The 16,612-nt window shown below is 34.5% G+C and overlaps 1 protein-coding gene and 1 pseudogene across 1 annotated transcript in view; one reads left to right on the top strand and one right to left on the bottom strand.

Annotated features, from left to right (window-relative positions):
• LOC131515421 (protein eyes shut homolog) overlaps positions 1-16,612 on the top strand; it is a 319,079-nt gene that overhangs the window by 280,973 nt on the left and 21,494 nt on the right. The window contains exons 9-10 of the mRNA XM_058736158.1: positions 7,281-7,455; positions 8,384-8,462. Coding sequence (XP_058592141.1) covers positions 7,281-7,455; positions 8,384-8,462 — 254 coding nt within the window. The remainder of the gene's footprint in view (positions 1-7,280; positions 7,456-8,383; positions 8,463-16,612) is intronic.
• Positions 10,511-10,895, bottom strand: LOC131514406 (small ribosomal subunit protein uS8-like; annotated as a pseudogene).

Raw genomic sequence — 16,612 nt, 5'->3', positions numbered from 1 at the left:
GCTAAAAATACTACATTTATTTCAGGAGACACTAAAGTGATGGTTAAGTATTTTGTTAGGATAACATAAATGAAAAGGATTAGGAATCAGAAAAGCCATTTTGGAAAACTTGTCCAACATGTAAGACTGACCAGTTGGAGAAAGTTGGGTGAAGAGGGCTTAGAGAGAAAGTAAGACAAGGAATACAGACTTGAGAAAAGTTTGTTAGATAGATAGATGACAGATACATAGATGACAGATGATAGATAGATAGATAGATAGATAGATAGATAGATAGATGATAGATATTTGCATATATTATTTCTGTTATAACATTGTCTATGCATACAAATATTTTACTGATCACATTTCTCAGTTCATATACTTTAATGGCTTATTTCTCTAAAGGATTCTTTAATTTCTACTGTGAAAATGTTCAGTACAGAGACACATGTTGAGACAGTCTGGTAAAGAAGGTTTTGACACAGACAGGGGCATGGGAAGTCTTCCAAATTCCACAAGTTATCATATACTCTGCTTAGAAAAGGAGTTGTCTATGCTATTAATGAAATAAAGGACTCTAATGTTTTTGAGGACTCTAATATTTGAAAATATTCCAAATATAAACTTGTCTGTTGTGGATATGTTTGCCAAAATTAAAACATTTCTTTCCAAAGAAATAATATTGATAATATGGGTTGTATGTTAAAAGCACTTAAACTTCACTGGGCAGAAGATGTGTGGCATGAAATTCTATAAATGATTTTAAATAAGATCTAGTATATTCACAAATACACAAATCTTTATCTAGAACTGTATGGAAACCTATTACATCTGAAAGTTTATTCTTACTAAAAATATTTTTCAGGGAATAAAATGACTTTAAAGCTGGGAGGCTCTGGCACAGAGAGCAGACTTTTTTTTTAATGCGATCCCAACTATGTGCTGTCAACCATCAATGTTAGTAAATTTGTTTTCTTAGTTTCTTAATTTTGTATGTATACCATTTACTCCTGGTTTATGCAACTCTATTGCATTTATAGCTTTCTATAACCACTGAATCACTCCTTTGCCTGTCCAACTTTTTAAAAAAGATAGCATAGTCTAAAAAGTAAGTCTAGAAATATTGTTAGCTGAAAAAAAAACACAGATTTAGAATCAACCTGTGATCCCAAGAAAAAGAAATAAGTAAAATCCTATAAAATTCTCATTTTTTCTTAATATTTAAAAACTATATAATCTTGGGGCGCCTGGGTGGCGCAGTCGGTTAAGCGTCCGACTTCGGCCAGGTCACGATCTCGCGGTCCGTGAGTTCGAGCCCCGCGTCAGGCTCTGGGCTGATGGCTCGGAGCCTGGAGCCTGTTTCCGATTCTGTGTCTCCCTCTCTCTCTGCCCCTCCCCTGTTCATGCTCTGTCTCTCTCTGTCCCAAAAATAAAAAAAAAAAAAAAAAAAAAAAAAAAAAAAAAAAAAAAAAAAAAAAAAAAAAAAAAAAAAAAAAAAAACTATATAATCTTTTGGTCTCTTTAGAGATATATTGATATTTTGTAACTATAGAACTATTATTCTAAGATATATTTTGTGGCTTTCTAAGCCCCAAAGCAGACAGCAAGATAGCAGAAAAGAAAAGAAGTTAGGCGTAGCAAAAAAAAAAAAAAAAAAAAATTGTGATGTTTCTTCTCTGGTCAAATGAAACCCATAATGTTCTCATTAAATTACTTGGAAAATTTTTGTTACACTGTGATGGAGACATGCTGTGAAAGTACATACCAGGTCAACGAGAACTAAGTATGGAAGGAGTCCAGAACTATGACTGACCCCAAATAGATGCTCAATAAATCTGTGTTGGATACATTGAAGAGTAGTAGGAAGTATCTGGCATATAAGGCAAAGTAGGCAAAGAACTAAGACTGAGATTTTGAGCAAGCCTTAGGTAATGCCTAACAAATACTAATAATATTTCTTTTTGATTTGCTTGGATTCATGGAGACAATGTCAAAGCATTCAGATTCGAATACTGTAAAGAAAATAAATGAACCTACTGTTATAATAATAGTTACTATAAACACCATTTCTTTTCTTCTTCATCTGCTAGAAATGTATATGTACTCTCTGTAAGTCTCCCAACTATGCTACAATGTAGATATTTTGATACATAGTTTGAAGATGACTAATTTAAAGTTTGGATGGGTTGACAATTATGTTTTGTTGCTTTTTTTTTTTTTGGTTATTTTTCATTTCTTGAACATAATAATGTTTTTCCATTTATGGTGGTAATATACAATTTCTGTTTTTGGCTTTATTATGCTATAATTGACAAAATTGTAAGATTATTTAAAGTGCACAACATGATGATTTGATACATGTGTACATTATAAAGGGATTCTCCCATGTAGTTAATTAACACCTCAGAACTTTTATCTGTTTTTAAGAGAATATTTCTCTCTTAACATGTTTGAAATTATACAATACAATATTATCAACTATAGTCACCATGTTATTATACATTAGATCCTGAGAGCTTATTCATCTTATAGCTGAAAGTTTGTGTGATTTTACCAACCTCTTCCTATTTCCTCTACACCCAGCCCCTGACAACTGCTTTTCTTCCTTTTCTGTGGGCTTGACTCTTTCTTTCTTTCTTTCTTTCTTTCTTTCTTTCTTTCTTTCTTTCTTTCTTTCTTTCTTTCTTTCTTTCTTTCTTCTGTGGGCTTGACCCTTTCTTTCTTTCTTTCTTTCTTTCTTTCTTTCTTTCTTTCTTTCTTTCTTTCTTCTTTTTCTTTCTTCCTTTCTTTTATTTCTGTCTGTCTTTCTGTCTTTCTTTTAAATTCCACATGTAAGTGATACGGTACAATATTTGTCTTTGTCTGATTTACTTCACTTAGCTTACTGCCCTGAAAGTTCATGTTGTCACAAACAACAGTATTTCCTTCTTTCTCAATGTTGGTAATTATGTATGGGAGATCATTTTAAACCAAAGTCTAACACTCTCCACACCTTTATTACTTTTTAACTTGTCATGAATTCTTCTCTGTTTGAAGGTAGGGAAAAATAGAGATTCCATTAAATAATTCCCCCCGACTGCACAGATAAGACATGCCTTTCAGGCACACACCTCAGAGACATCACTTTATTCCAGATTCTGATTCTCACCATTCCAAGGACTGACAGTTTCCCCAGATTCACAAGAACTGTTTTGTTCTTGTTTGGGAAGAGTCAAAGACTTCTGAGGGAAAACGAAAACAAAAATGATGTGTAAAGCAAAATATAAATACACACACGCACACTCCACAATGAATTGAAGGAAGGAAGCATTGAACTAGACAGACAAAATTCATGCCATCTTGGAGTTAAGCTTGTAATGGGAAAAGTAGACAAAAATAAAAACATAAATGAACATATTTTTATTTGCCATTGGGGAAAATATTAAAATTAGGATAACAGTGATTGTGAATACGGAAGGGGATGCAGTTTTATCTAGTGTAGTCAACTAGGCCTCACTGAGAAAATGGCATTTCAATAAACACCTGAAGAAAGTGAAGGAATGAATTGTGTGAAATCTAGGAAAAGAGAGGGCCAGGAAGAGGAACAAAGTCTTTGAGGAGACATAAGTTCAGTGTAACTACAGCATAGTAGTCAAGGGTAAGGATAGAATATAATGAACTAAAGAGGTGAAAAGAGGGCACAATCTATACGGTGCTGAAGGATTATGGTGTTAAAAATGAAAAAAAAAAATTGCTTACAGGGACAAGAGTGTCCAAGTCAGCTAATCATCACATTCTTATTCTCTCTGGAAGTTACTTAGGAAGTCAAATTAATACTATAATTGCTAAATAAAACAGTAGGGGAATGAAAAATTCCTAAGATGATGTTGATGATGTTGCTAAACTGAATTTGAGACATACTTGCCCTCTCTACAGAGAATAATTCAACAGCAGAGAGTAGTATCTTCTATCAAGTCTCCTGCTCTAAATAGTGCTAGATGCATCCTGCCAAATTCCCTTTTATCATTTTACCCCTTGCGCCACACTTTCTGGTGAATTGAACATCTCTTTTTAACTGAAATTTTTGTCACCGATTCTGCCAATATTCTACATAGTCCTACAGAGACACTTTTTACTTGTCATGTTAATTAGAAAGATACCTCTGGAAACACCAAATCACTTGTTTTATACAATGTAGTTGTGATTTTTTGCCAAGAAAATGACATTTATTTTGTGTTAAATATGTATCACGCCCTGGACTAGTTGTTTTAAATACATAGTTTTACTTGATCATCTCAATAAACCTGTGATGTCCTAATCAATGACTAATGTGTCTTCACTAAAATTACTATTGTTATAAATATCTGTTCTTTTCCATTGTGGAAGACCACTAATGCCTATTCCACTTACGATAGGGTTTCTCATGTGACTTGGCAAATGAAATGTAGGTGGGAGATTTAAGAACCAGTATGTGTTTGCCAAGTGCCCTTTTCCCTGTCCCACGATGATGACAATGTCCCAGGTAGGAGATGTTCCATTAACCTGGGGCCCAGAATGAAGATAATGTAAAGTGGGTATGCTCCCCTTGGTCATGGAGCTGTGTGACATGAGCCACTGAGATTTAGGAAAGGGGGTCCAATCCGTTTTTGGTTTTATTATTAATAACCTAATGTGCTCTATAATGCTTATGTAATCCATATTCTGAACCTAAGTTTTTATAGTCCTTTTAAATATGGCTGCAGATTTGACCAATTTACACACATTATTTTTATAACATCATTAATATCCAAAGTTCTATATAGGTAATAACATTTATGATAAAAAAAAGTAACCACTATGTAATAGAATTTTGACTTGAAAACTGACAATCTTCTATATATGGTATATATGCCATATATATAGATATATATAGATATGTATATAGATATATATGATTAGATAACTTGAATAGATAATTCTAGGGGCGCCTGGGTGGCGCAGTCGGTTAAGCGTCCGACTTCAGCCAGGTCACGATCTCGCGGTCTGTGAGTTCGAGCCCCGCGTCAGGCTCTGGGCTGATGGCTCGGAGCCTGGAGCCTGTTTCCGATTCTGTGTGTCCCTCTCTCTCTGCCCCTCCCCCGTTCATGCTCTGTCTCTCTCTGTCCCAAAAATAAAATAAAAAAACGTTGAAAAAAAAATATTAGATAATTCTACTATGATATAGATATAGATAGATATAGATATAGATATAGATATAGATATAGATATAGATATATAGTAAAGTTATGATATCACTTTGTGAAATGGCTGCCTATCTGCCAATAGTCAACTTTTTTCCTGATATGCAAACAAATGCTGAGATATCTAACTCACCTAGAATGTACACTTTCAAACTATTTATCTGAATTTTCTCAGATTCCTTTTCTCCACAAACATCAAAGCTTTCTTAATCCTCTTTTTCAGACATGGACTCAATTACTTCATTTCTTAAATTCCCAAAGCACTCAGTTTCCTCTCGCATTAGGACAGACACCATACTGTTGCATATTAAGATGTGGTGTGATGGTATAACACAGTGGCTAACAGCAGGCACTCTGCCATTTACTAGCTATGAGGTCTTGTGCTTTATTTTCTTATTCTCTAAAGTGGGAAGACCAATTTCCATGTCAAAAAATTATTATAGTTTAAATGAGTTGATCTATATAAGTTCTCAACAGTACCTGGCACAAAGTAAGTTCTCCAAGTATCAGTTATTTATTATTATTATTATTATTATTATTATTATTCTCTTCATTGTAATAAACTTATTTACTTATAACCTTCTCTTTATTTCCAGCTAGCTTATTTACAACTATCTGTTTATAAGCATTATGATAACTACGTGTTTAATAAGCTTATCTTTATTCTCAGCTAAATATTATGTTTCTGGCTATTAGAGACAATTTTAATTGGAACTGTTAAAAGATAAACTGAGGCATATTAAAAATTTTGAGAGTTACTTTGCCCCAAAATTGATTCAAATGGGCAGCATCCATTTAATACATAGAATGGAGCAGAGGAGCTGTACAAAATGAAAGACTTTTATGGCCTAAAGGGAGCAGAAACTAGGAAGTTATTCTAGGCAGGAAAGCAGGTTGATTATTGCACTCATTAGGGCATGACAGAGGTCTTTCAGGCAGACTACCTAACTAGTGCCGATCAGGTGATTCCTGACTGACTGGTTTAAGATTCCTTTTCTAGGAGAGCTGAAACTGAAATTAAGTCTTGGTTTGGTGACATGACTCTATTTGGGGTCTATCGTCTTGTTTTTAACAGTGTCTATTGTATTACTCAGCACAGTAGCTTATGCACGTATCATAGTAGTTGCAGAATTGTCCATTTAAACTAATGATCACAAGCATAATTCCAGGAGACTGATTTGAATCCCAGTCTACTGTTATGGCCTGTGTGACTTGAAAACATTATTAAAACTCTCCAAACCCTTGTTTACTCACCAGTGAGCTAGAGTTAATGATATCTGCCTCCTGGTTAGATGACCATTAACTGAGGTAATATGTGTGAAAGCTTCAGCGCAGGGCCTGATGCATCAACAAGTGCTCAATCAATGGTAGCTAGGTGCTCAGTAGGGATGGACACAATGACTAAAAGATTATTCCAACCATTTTCACCTTGTCTCTCTACTTTCTCCTAGTATCTCTCACACGTAAAACCTAAAATAGAATCTAGCTTTCCATTAAGCTTTGTTTATGTTGTTCTCCAGATGTTTTCTAATTATAAATATTGCCTCTGACATCACGTTTCTGGATTAACAGGGTCACTCTCTTTTCTTGTTTTGTTGTGTTTTTTTTTTCCTTTTTTTTTTGTTTGGTGCCCCTAGTTGATCACAGAGGTAACTCATGGTAGGTGCTTAATAAATATTTAAAACTTGGCCTTTGAAAACACTAGATATTTCACCAAAATTAGGTTGCATTTAGAAATCTCAGACAGTCCATTAACAGATTCACCAAGACCAAATTTAGAAAAATTCAAGCTCTTTCTTAACTTGTGTTGGTAAGAAATGTTAAACTGTCAAGAATCATTATTAAAAAAAAAACTATGATTACTATTTACAGTGACAGCTTGTGCTTTGTTTTTCTCATTTACATTAAATTAGTAGTGTGCAAGTTCATAGACCTCTAAACATGTTTAACCTTGAAAAATGTTTTTCCTTTGCTACAATGTGTCAAATTACCTTTATGGAGACGGAGTCTTCGTTTCTTGGTGACATTTACCATAAGGAACAAACTTTTGAGTTTTGCATTTAAATGGTCTCATGTTTTGTCTTGTCTCTTCTGTTGTAGGCATCAATTGTAATGAAGTAAATATAGATGAAGGTCTATCAAAGCCCTGTCTCCATTATGGAGCTGGCACTGACGGCATCAATCATTGTACCTGTGACTGCAAGAGTAGCTTTTCTGGAACACACTGTGAAGCAAATGCAAATGATTGCCTCTCAAATCCTTGTCTACATGGAAGGTTGCTATTTTTATTTTTCTATTATTAAATCCGAAAGTAAATTTAACTCACAATATTTAAGACTTAATGTCAAGGGAAAGTTGATAAAGATAATTTTAATTACGCTCTTTCATAAAACAAGAGCTAAGCACAGTTAAGATGACAGATGCTGCCTGTTTTACTTAATGCAGTGTACTGATACATTATCTCTGCCCTTCTTTTACTTCTGCTCATTAGCATAAAGTAATTTTCAATAAATGTGGATTAATTGGACTTTAATATACTTAAAGGTAACTGCTTTCAGTAATAGAAGTAGAAGGTAAGATGATGAGACATTCTATTATTTGCTCTGTGAAGGGATAATGCCACACACTTAGTATTTAAAATGTCCCTAAGTAGACTGGTTCTTTCATCCCTATGTGCATGTAAGGTGTTGTTTGACATTATGGAATTGTATAGTGACCATTCTGCTCATGGATAGAATATTAGTTTATGCAAACTCAGACCCTGGATATTTCTACGAGATGCATGTGGCAAAGAAGAATGGCTCATAGATGCACCAGACTGCCTCTGCAGCAATATTTCTCTTTTCTAGTCCTGCCACTGACCTTGTAAACAGGGAAGAGAGGATGAGGATGGGTAGCTCATTGCAATGCAGTTTGGCCATAGCTGACTTCAGTTCCCTACATGAACTCTAGACATACTGTTTATCTTTGAAACTGCTCTTTCTTTACATTGCCATGGGGAAGACGGCAAAAGTTAAAATTGATCCGTTCTCTCAGTCCAGTCACCTTGAAGGATAAGAAACCAGGAACAGACTCTGCCTTCTGTTGCTTATAGGAATGTATTTTTTTACAGTAACTAGAAAAGAAAAACTTTAAATGGTGAAACTCCCTTGAAATTAGACTTTATTTTCTTAATTATTTAAAAATTTAATTCTGTGTTTCAGATGCATAGATCTCATTATTGAATATCAATGTTCATGTGTTACAGAATGGACTAGCTCAAGATGTGAGATCAAGATTAATGTAAGTTTCATAATTTTTATTAAATCTAAAGTAATTTAAAATAAAAACCAAACTACTTGCTATGGGTTTCAAATTAATGAACAGTTATTAAAGATTTAACTGTTCTTTCAATTTTCTCCTTTGGAATTTCTACGTTGTTCTAAACAGAATGAAAAATCACAGCTTCTGTTCAGTTTTCCTCCTCTATCTCTTGTTATCATCAATTTCTACAATCTGGATCCCTCAATAATTAAGTCCTGGGGTGCCCCTGGGGGACTTAGCTGGTTAAGCATCTGATTTCAACTCAGGTCATGATCTCGCAGCTTGCAAGTTGGAACCCTGCATCGGGCTCTGTTCTGACAGCTCAGAGCCTTGAGCCTGCTTCAGATTCTGTCTCTGGCTCTCTCTGCCCCTCCCCCACTCGTGCTCTGTCTCTCTCTCTCTCTCTCTCAAAAATAAATAAACATTAAAAATTTTAGAAAATAGTAATAATTACTTCCTGAAAGTGGTCATTGTCAAAAGAAGCCTCAAAAGGCTTGTGCTTTGCCCTCTACCTTCCCCATTCTGGTCTTGAGACTCACAGGTGTCTGTGGATGTCTAAGGATGAGAGGAGTTTAAATTGATCCAGATATCACAAGAAGAAAGTAAATAATGGATGTATGTGCCAAGAGGTGGTACAGGTAAAGAACACCAATACCTGTAACACTCTCAAGATCTGTTTACCAGTTTTCAGAAATCTGTGATGTGATTGAGTCATGGTATTTTATGCCTCATTTATTGAGAAATGTCGGTTACCTGAAGTTTAGGATCATATTTGGTAGATGAGAAACTTGTGAGCCTTCCTGAATAATGGGACATTCTTCCAAATCTTTTCTGTCTGACACAGTAAAGAAAGGAAGTAAAAGGACTAAAAAGAGCCTCTAATATTGTGAGACTATGGATTTTATTTAAATCCTTTGTCTCCCTTATCAGTAAAATATAGCTATAATAGCTCCTACATCACAAAGTCATTGATGGGATAATGCACATGTGACATGGTAGGTACACAGTAAACAGTCCTTTCAGAGGGAGTGATGGGGTGGTTAAATGCATTAAGGAGAAACAAGATTGAGCCATTATTTTGCTGCTTACTTGCTACCCGCTGTGTGTTCTTGGATAAATTATTTATATTCTGAAATCATATTTTAACTATTCAATGAGGGTAATTTTAGTAACACTGTCTTGGGTTGTTGTGAGAATTCAATTAGATAATACATGTAAAATAATTAGCACATTTTCTGACACATTATTTTTTAAAACTTATTTATTGATATTACATTGATTTGGTTCTAGATAGTGAAGCCATACTTGATATGGAAAAGGAAATGTTGTAACTAATAAGTTCCTTGATGGAGAATGGCCAAGGCATCTATCTTGTTTACACATATTGCCTACGGCAATCTCTAAAACCCTCTTTTGATAGTATAAATGTGGCATTCTTTACAGAATTAAATACATAAATAAATAAATATTTTCTTTGTATACAAATTTATATATATTCGTATACACATACATACAATATTATGAGAACCATTCTTAAATTCTACCTATATACTTCTTCCTAATTCTACCTAGATTTTGTTCCTAATATTTTTATTTTAACAAGAGACCGGATTTGTTATCCTCCTTATTTAGTGACTTTTTGCTTCACTTAGTGTATTTTAGGAACCATTGCATCATAATACATAGAGCCATGACTCATTCCTTTCATTTATTTATTTATTTACTTACTTACTTACTTATTGATTTATTGTCCATTGAGGCATTTTATCTGCACATACATACTACATTCCTAGAAAAAGGATCAAAGTTGAATTAGTAAGACCCATATAAAGCTTATGTGTTTTTACGGTTTGCTAGGAACTGAGAAGCTTGAACTATGTAAGTCATACAGAACAACAAGGGATAGTTAAAAGGCATTGATTTTGGTACCTTAAAGCTATCTTTGAATTCTGCCTCCACTTGTCAAGTCTGTGATTTGGGGTAAGTTTATTTTATGGGGTAAGGATTTTCCCTCCTGTGTGTTTTCATCATGCTTCTTTATGGTCCATGATACCAGTTGAGGTTGTCAGTACAATGAAACCGAACTGGCAGGACAGGAGCAGATTATTCTGCCAGCCATTTTTCTAGATCTTTGAGCTGTACCTCAAATATGGGGCTGATCACTCCATACATGTTTAACCTGCCTGTGAGGTTCACAACAATTTTCCCAGTTCTTTGATCATCATCGATGATTTCAAATTCATCCATGTGATCATGCTTCTTCATTATAGTTAGAAACCAGACAATGACTTTGGAGCATGGGCTATTAAAAACCTGGCATTTGCCTCTCTTTTCAGCATTGTTAATGCTCTTGAGAGCATCTGCCATGACATTCATGAGCCCCATTATGGGACCGTGGAAAGATGGTGGAAAGAGCCTGACTCATTCCTTTTAATAAGTGTTGAAGAATTTCACTTATTTAATGAGACTATGAACGTGACAACTTCCCTAGATCCTAGTAAATAAAATCATTTTCTTTGTTTACTAATTTGATGAGGAAAATGTGACATGCATTGTTTTTATTGTTTTCCTAGGTTATTATCAAGATTAAGCACCTTTCCATAAGATTATTTGCTGTTTGTATCTCTTTGTGCCTTGTCTATTCAGAGCCTTTGATGAATAGTATTTTTTTTTATTTCTTGCTTTTTCCTTTTTGGTTTGTATATATTATTCCAAATTATGGGTAAAATCCACTGGGTTCTGCAAAATCACAAATCTTGTCTAGAGCTTAGCTACTTTCACTTTATAAGACTTGTAAATTGTGAGATTTTTATATTTTATTTTTACTTTTTTCTTTATGACACTGGGCTTTGCATCTTTCCTTAGAAAGTCTTTTCATACAGCAATATTTAAATTATTTTCTTATATTCTCATCCAGTACAATTTTAAGATTAATAACACTTTTAGTACTTTAATTCACAGTGAATATATTATTATTATTGATAAAAAGTAGGGCAAATAATTTTCCAAGAGATTTTTTTAATGTTTATTCATTTTGAGAGAGAAATAGATTGGGGTAGGGACAGAGAGTAAGAGAGAGAGAGAATCCTAAGCAGGATCTGTGCTGTCAGCATGGAGCCCAACTGCAGGACTTGATCTCATGAGCCATGAGATCATGACCTGAGCTGAAATCAAGGGTGAGAAACAACTGACTGAGACACCCAGGCGACCCAATTTTCTAATAATTTTTATCAAAGGATCTGTTATTTCTCTATTGATTTAGGTTGCCTCATTTTTCATGCACTAAGTTCCTATGTATGGGTCAGTTTTAGGACTATTTATTCTGTTCTGCTTTTTTAAATTTCATGCTGTTGGGGTGCCTGTGCGTCTCAGTCGGTTAAGTGTGTGACTCTATTTCGGCTCAGGTCATGACCTCACAGTTTGTGAGTTCGAGCCCACATCAGTCTTTGCACTGACAGTGCTTGGGATCCTCTCTCTCCTTCTCCCTCTGCCCCTCCCCTGCTTGTTCTCTCTCTCTCTCTCTCTCTCTCTCTCTGTCTCTCAAAATAAATAAACTTAAAAAATAAATAAATAAAATTTCATGCTGTCATCTATATTAATTATTGCAGTTCAACAGAGTTTTTTTAGTGTCTTTTTAAGTAATACATTAAGTACACTCTATAATTTTGTCGGGGCGCCTGGGTGGCGCAGTCGGTTAAGCGTCCGACTTCAGCCAGGTCACGATCTCGCGGTCCGTGAGTTCGAGCCCCGCGTCAGGCTCTGGGCTGATGGCTCGGAGCCTGGAGCCTGTTTCCGATTCTGTGTCTCCCTTTCTCTCTGCCCCTCCCTGGTTCATGCTTTGTCTCTCTCTGTCCCAAAAATAAATTAAAAAAACGTTTAAAAAATATATATAATTTTGTCATTCATTTTGCAAATATTGGATAATTTATATATATGAGAAATGGAGATGAAATAATTTTCAGGCATACCTCCTACTCACCAGCTCCATTTGGAGATATCTATATAGATATAAATGTGTATCTTTACCTATTTATTGTAACTTCCTCTATGTTCTAATGCCCAGATAATAGCCTCTAATGGGCGTTCATGGATTGATGTCCGAGTCCGTCTTTCTAGGCTAGAGACCAGAGCAGTAGAGAAACATGGGCAGTACTCATTGAAAAGAACATTCTAGGTCACTATGGGGCAGAGTGTTATATCTGAAGCTCTTTGGAAAATGAGAAGGAAAAGTTTATGTTAGAATTAGTGGGGAAAACCATAAGCCAAGTTCTTTTGTTCTGTTTTTGTTTTTGTTTTTGTTTTTGTTTTTGTAAACTGACAATTTGAGGCAGGCTTTACAACATTAGAATTAATTCTACAATAAAAGCAAATCCATGATTGGGTATAGGATGTTGTGGTTAGTGACAAATGTAATTAACTCAACTCTGGGTACACATACACACACTCACTCACAGAAAAGAACAGAGAGTGGGGAGATATAGAAAGCAGATATTGGGGCTGAGAAAGATAACTGATACAAGGGAGAATTTTTCTTAAATACCAAATTATAAATATGTAAGAAAAGTACTAAAATGGGAAACCATAAAATATGATTATAAAATAAAAGAAGGAATCAAGACATTCTCAGCTGAAGGAAAGCTAAGAATTTATCATGAGCAGATCGAATTCAAAAGAAGGACTAACGGAAGTTCTTTAAATAGAAAAGAAATGATTAAAGAAAATAACTGTGTGTGTGCGTGTGCGTGTGCATGTGTGTGTGTGTGTGTGTGTGTGTGTGTGTGTGATTGTGTGTATGTTTGAATATAAGCTGAAATTTTCATAAGGGGCTTCTTATATAATAAGATTATTTACCTTTATCTATCATATACATTATGTACATTGACTTTTTTGTTGTCAATGTTCAATTAGTATGTAGTGGATTCTGACATTCAAAATGTTTACATTTACTGATATACTTTCTAAAGGTTCTATGATTTGTTACAAGTTCAACAAGGACTTATTCAAAAAGTTCTACTATTTTTCTTATTTCCTTTTTATTTGCAATTAAATGATTGATCCATCAGAATGCTTTTCAGGGTAAAGTTTGAGTTGTAATCTTGCCCCAAATGTCTCCTATTTCCCAGAGGTCGTTGCAAGGAATATCTATGTCCTTTGATTAAAAACATCTTTAAAATAAAATAGATCTCACAAATGGTAATATTTGTCACACCCTCAGGATACCTTGCTTTCTCACTTTATCACTACAGATAATTCTACATTAACATACATAGTTCTACTTTATTCTTATTAATATCCTAGTGTATGGAGGTACCATATTTATTTAATCAGTACTTTCTGGATGGAGATTTATTTTAAGTGTATTACTCTTAAAAATTATCTATATTAGGGGCGCCTGGGTGACTTAGTTGGTTGAGCGCCGGACTCTTGATTTCGGCTCAGGTCATGATCTCACAGTCTGTGAGATGGAATCCCACGTCAGGCTCTGAGCTAACAAGAGTGGAGCCTGCTTGGGAATGTCTTCCCTTCTCATGCTCTCTCTCTCCCTTTCTCTCCATCTTGCTCTCTCTCAAAATAAATAAATAATAAACATTTTCTAAAAATTATCTATATTAGATGAAAAAGTGTGAGTTAATATTACTCAATTTCATTGCAGGAAATACTTATTATTACTTTTAAAACTCTGTCATTTGTGTGTGTGTGTGTGTGTGTGTGTGTGTGTGCATTTCCTTTTGGCCTCAGGGTATAGGATGTTGTGGTTAGTGACAAATGTATTTGTCACTAAAGGCTATTCCTTTCCCACCGTATTTGTTTGTTTTTTAGGAATCTTTTCCTACATATTTTTCTCACATATTTTCTCTATCTGTTCCATCATTTTTCTTGTTTCATGAGTCTTGAATTTCCAAAATAGAAGCAGATTTCTATTATCCCTAGTGCAAGAGTGAGCCCAAACCTGAATCAGAACAAACCCGTGCGCAAAAGGAGTTGTACTTCCTTTCCCAACCTGTCTTGGCCACCAACACCAACCCTATGTCCCTTATAATGTTACAGATTCCTTAATAATATATTCAAAGTGCTCTCAATCTTTTGCATTACTTGCCCATGCTTAACCCCTCATTTTTCCAAGTTATAACACAATATACTTCCAAGATTTTGAACATATACTTTAAGTCTTTAGATTGTTTTCTCCTCCTCCATCTCCTCCTCCTCCTTCTTCTTATTCTTTCTTCTCTTCTTTTTTTTTTTTTTTTTTTTAAGAGAGAGAGAGAACACAAGCTGGACACAGGGGCAGAGAGAAAGTGAGAATCTTAAACAGACTCCATGCTCAGCATGGAGCCCAATGTGGGGCTCAATCCTATGACCCTGGGATCATGACCTGAGCTGAAATCAAGAATTGGGCACTCAACTGACTGAGCCACCCAGGAACTCCCACGTTTAGGTTTCTTATGCAACATCCCTTTGTTTACCTGAGGAAATAGTATATATTAAAGTGTTAGCTTTTTTAAATGTCTTTAGAACTCTACATTACTTTTAAAGAATTTTGACATTCTTCATTGATGTTCATCATTCAGCCCTGATGTACTTTTCTATATTTGATTCATTTGTGTATTGCAGGCTGCTTCTGACACAGTGGTTTTGCAGTGGCTCTCTTTCCTGGAATTACTATCAGAAACACAGTTTCCAGGAAACTATTTTTCAATAGATAAAATATTTACTACAAATATCCCAATTTTGGTATTTCATAATCTTGTTTAATTTATTGAAATAAAAAATTAAAAATGCATTTTCTTTACATCAAAATATCATAAATCAGATTAATTGGGAATCAAAATCTTCTTCCTATTAACTGCTTTAGTCCCATATTCAAAACTATATTGGAAGTAAATTTTAGAGATATTTAGAGATATTTAGTCTTTACCATATACATTGTCATATTTCTCGGCCAAGAGATTCCTCTGAGAGAGAAACCAAAGCTTGGTGGTACAATGAGCTCTAAGTTGGAATTCAAGGCATTTTGTGTCAGTGAGATTTTATTCTGACATCATCTTGCTATAGGACATTGGTGAAGTCAGTAACACTTTTGGGCTTGTTTCATTTTTGAGAATAAAATAAAATTTTTGGACTAGATTTTTTCTACTCAGTGTTTGGCCCATGGTCTATTAGCATCAAAATCACCTAGGAGTTTGTTAGAGATGGAAAAACTCAGGTCTCACACCAAATCTTTTGAGTTTAAATCTTCAATTTAACAAGCTACTGAGTATTCATTGTCAACTTAAGTCTTAGGAACAGTAGACTACATTAGTAGTTTTTATTCAGAGCTACACACAATTTGAGAAATTCTGTGACTTTCAATAAGTCTTTGCATCAGATAAGTTAAGGCTGTAATGGGTACCTTGTTCTATTTCCATTCTTCAGATAGAACAGTTTCATGATTATCTGTTTAATATATTGTTTCTTCAAGATCTTATTTGAAGAAAGTAGTCCACTACCTTAAAAACAGTAGTGTAAAAAAAGAAAACATAAGATTCTATGAGAGAAATACTATGATAAAGATGATCTCAACTAAAAACTTTCTGTTCTTCTGGGAAGTTCAGAGATCACAGAACAACTTCTGCATCTAAACTATACAACTCAGATGGAACACAACTATCAGAGAGATAATTGAGACATTTACTAGCCAATCTGGTAGTTTGCTCTGGCTAAGCAGTCCATAATGAATACATCACTGTTCTGTTACTGCTACACTTCTGTACATTTCCTGGCATGGTGTTTTGAATGCAAGTTGAATGAACATAGTATTGGGGTATAGCTTAATTGTCCAGATTGCCCTGATCTGCAACATCACTCTTAGCTTTGTTTTCTTTCTCTAAATACCCCAACCTTTTACTTTTCTCATTTTCTGAAATTAAATTAGTCAATTCTTCTTGGCAATCATTTTATTATATTTAAATAGAGTATAGCAAAATAATATAAATTATGATGAACAGAAGGAAAGGCATCTGCCTTAAGTTTTGCACCAGGAAAGATTAAGAATTGTAAATGAATATTTGATTTCTTTTTCTGGAAAGAAATTGCTTTTGTATTTCCATTAAACCTGCTAATTAATTTGGTAAAAGATTCTTGTTAACCCT

The sequence above is a fragment of the Neofelis nebulosa genome, chromosome 6 (genome assembly GCF_028018385.1).
Source record: "Neofelis nebulosa isolate mNeoNeb1 chromosome 6, mNeoNeb1.pri, whole genome shotgun sequence".
In the NCBI taxonomy this organism is placed as follows: Eukaryota; Metazoa; Chordata; class Mammalia; order Carnivora; family Felidae; genus Neofelis; species Neofelis nebulosa.
The sequence above is the reverse complement of the archived record's forward strand: the minus strand, read 5'-3'. Positions and strand labels throughout refer to the sequence as shown.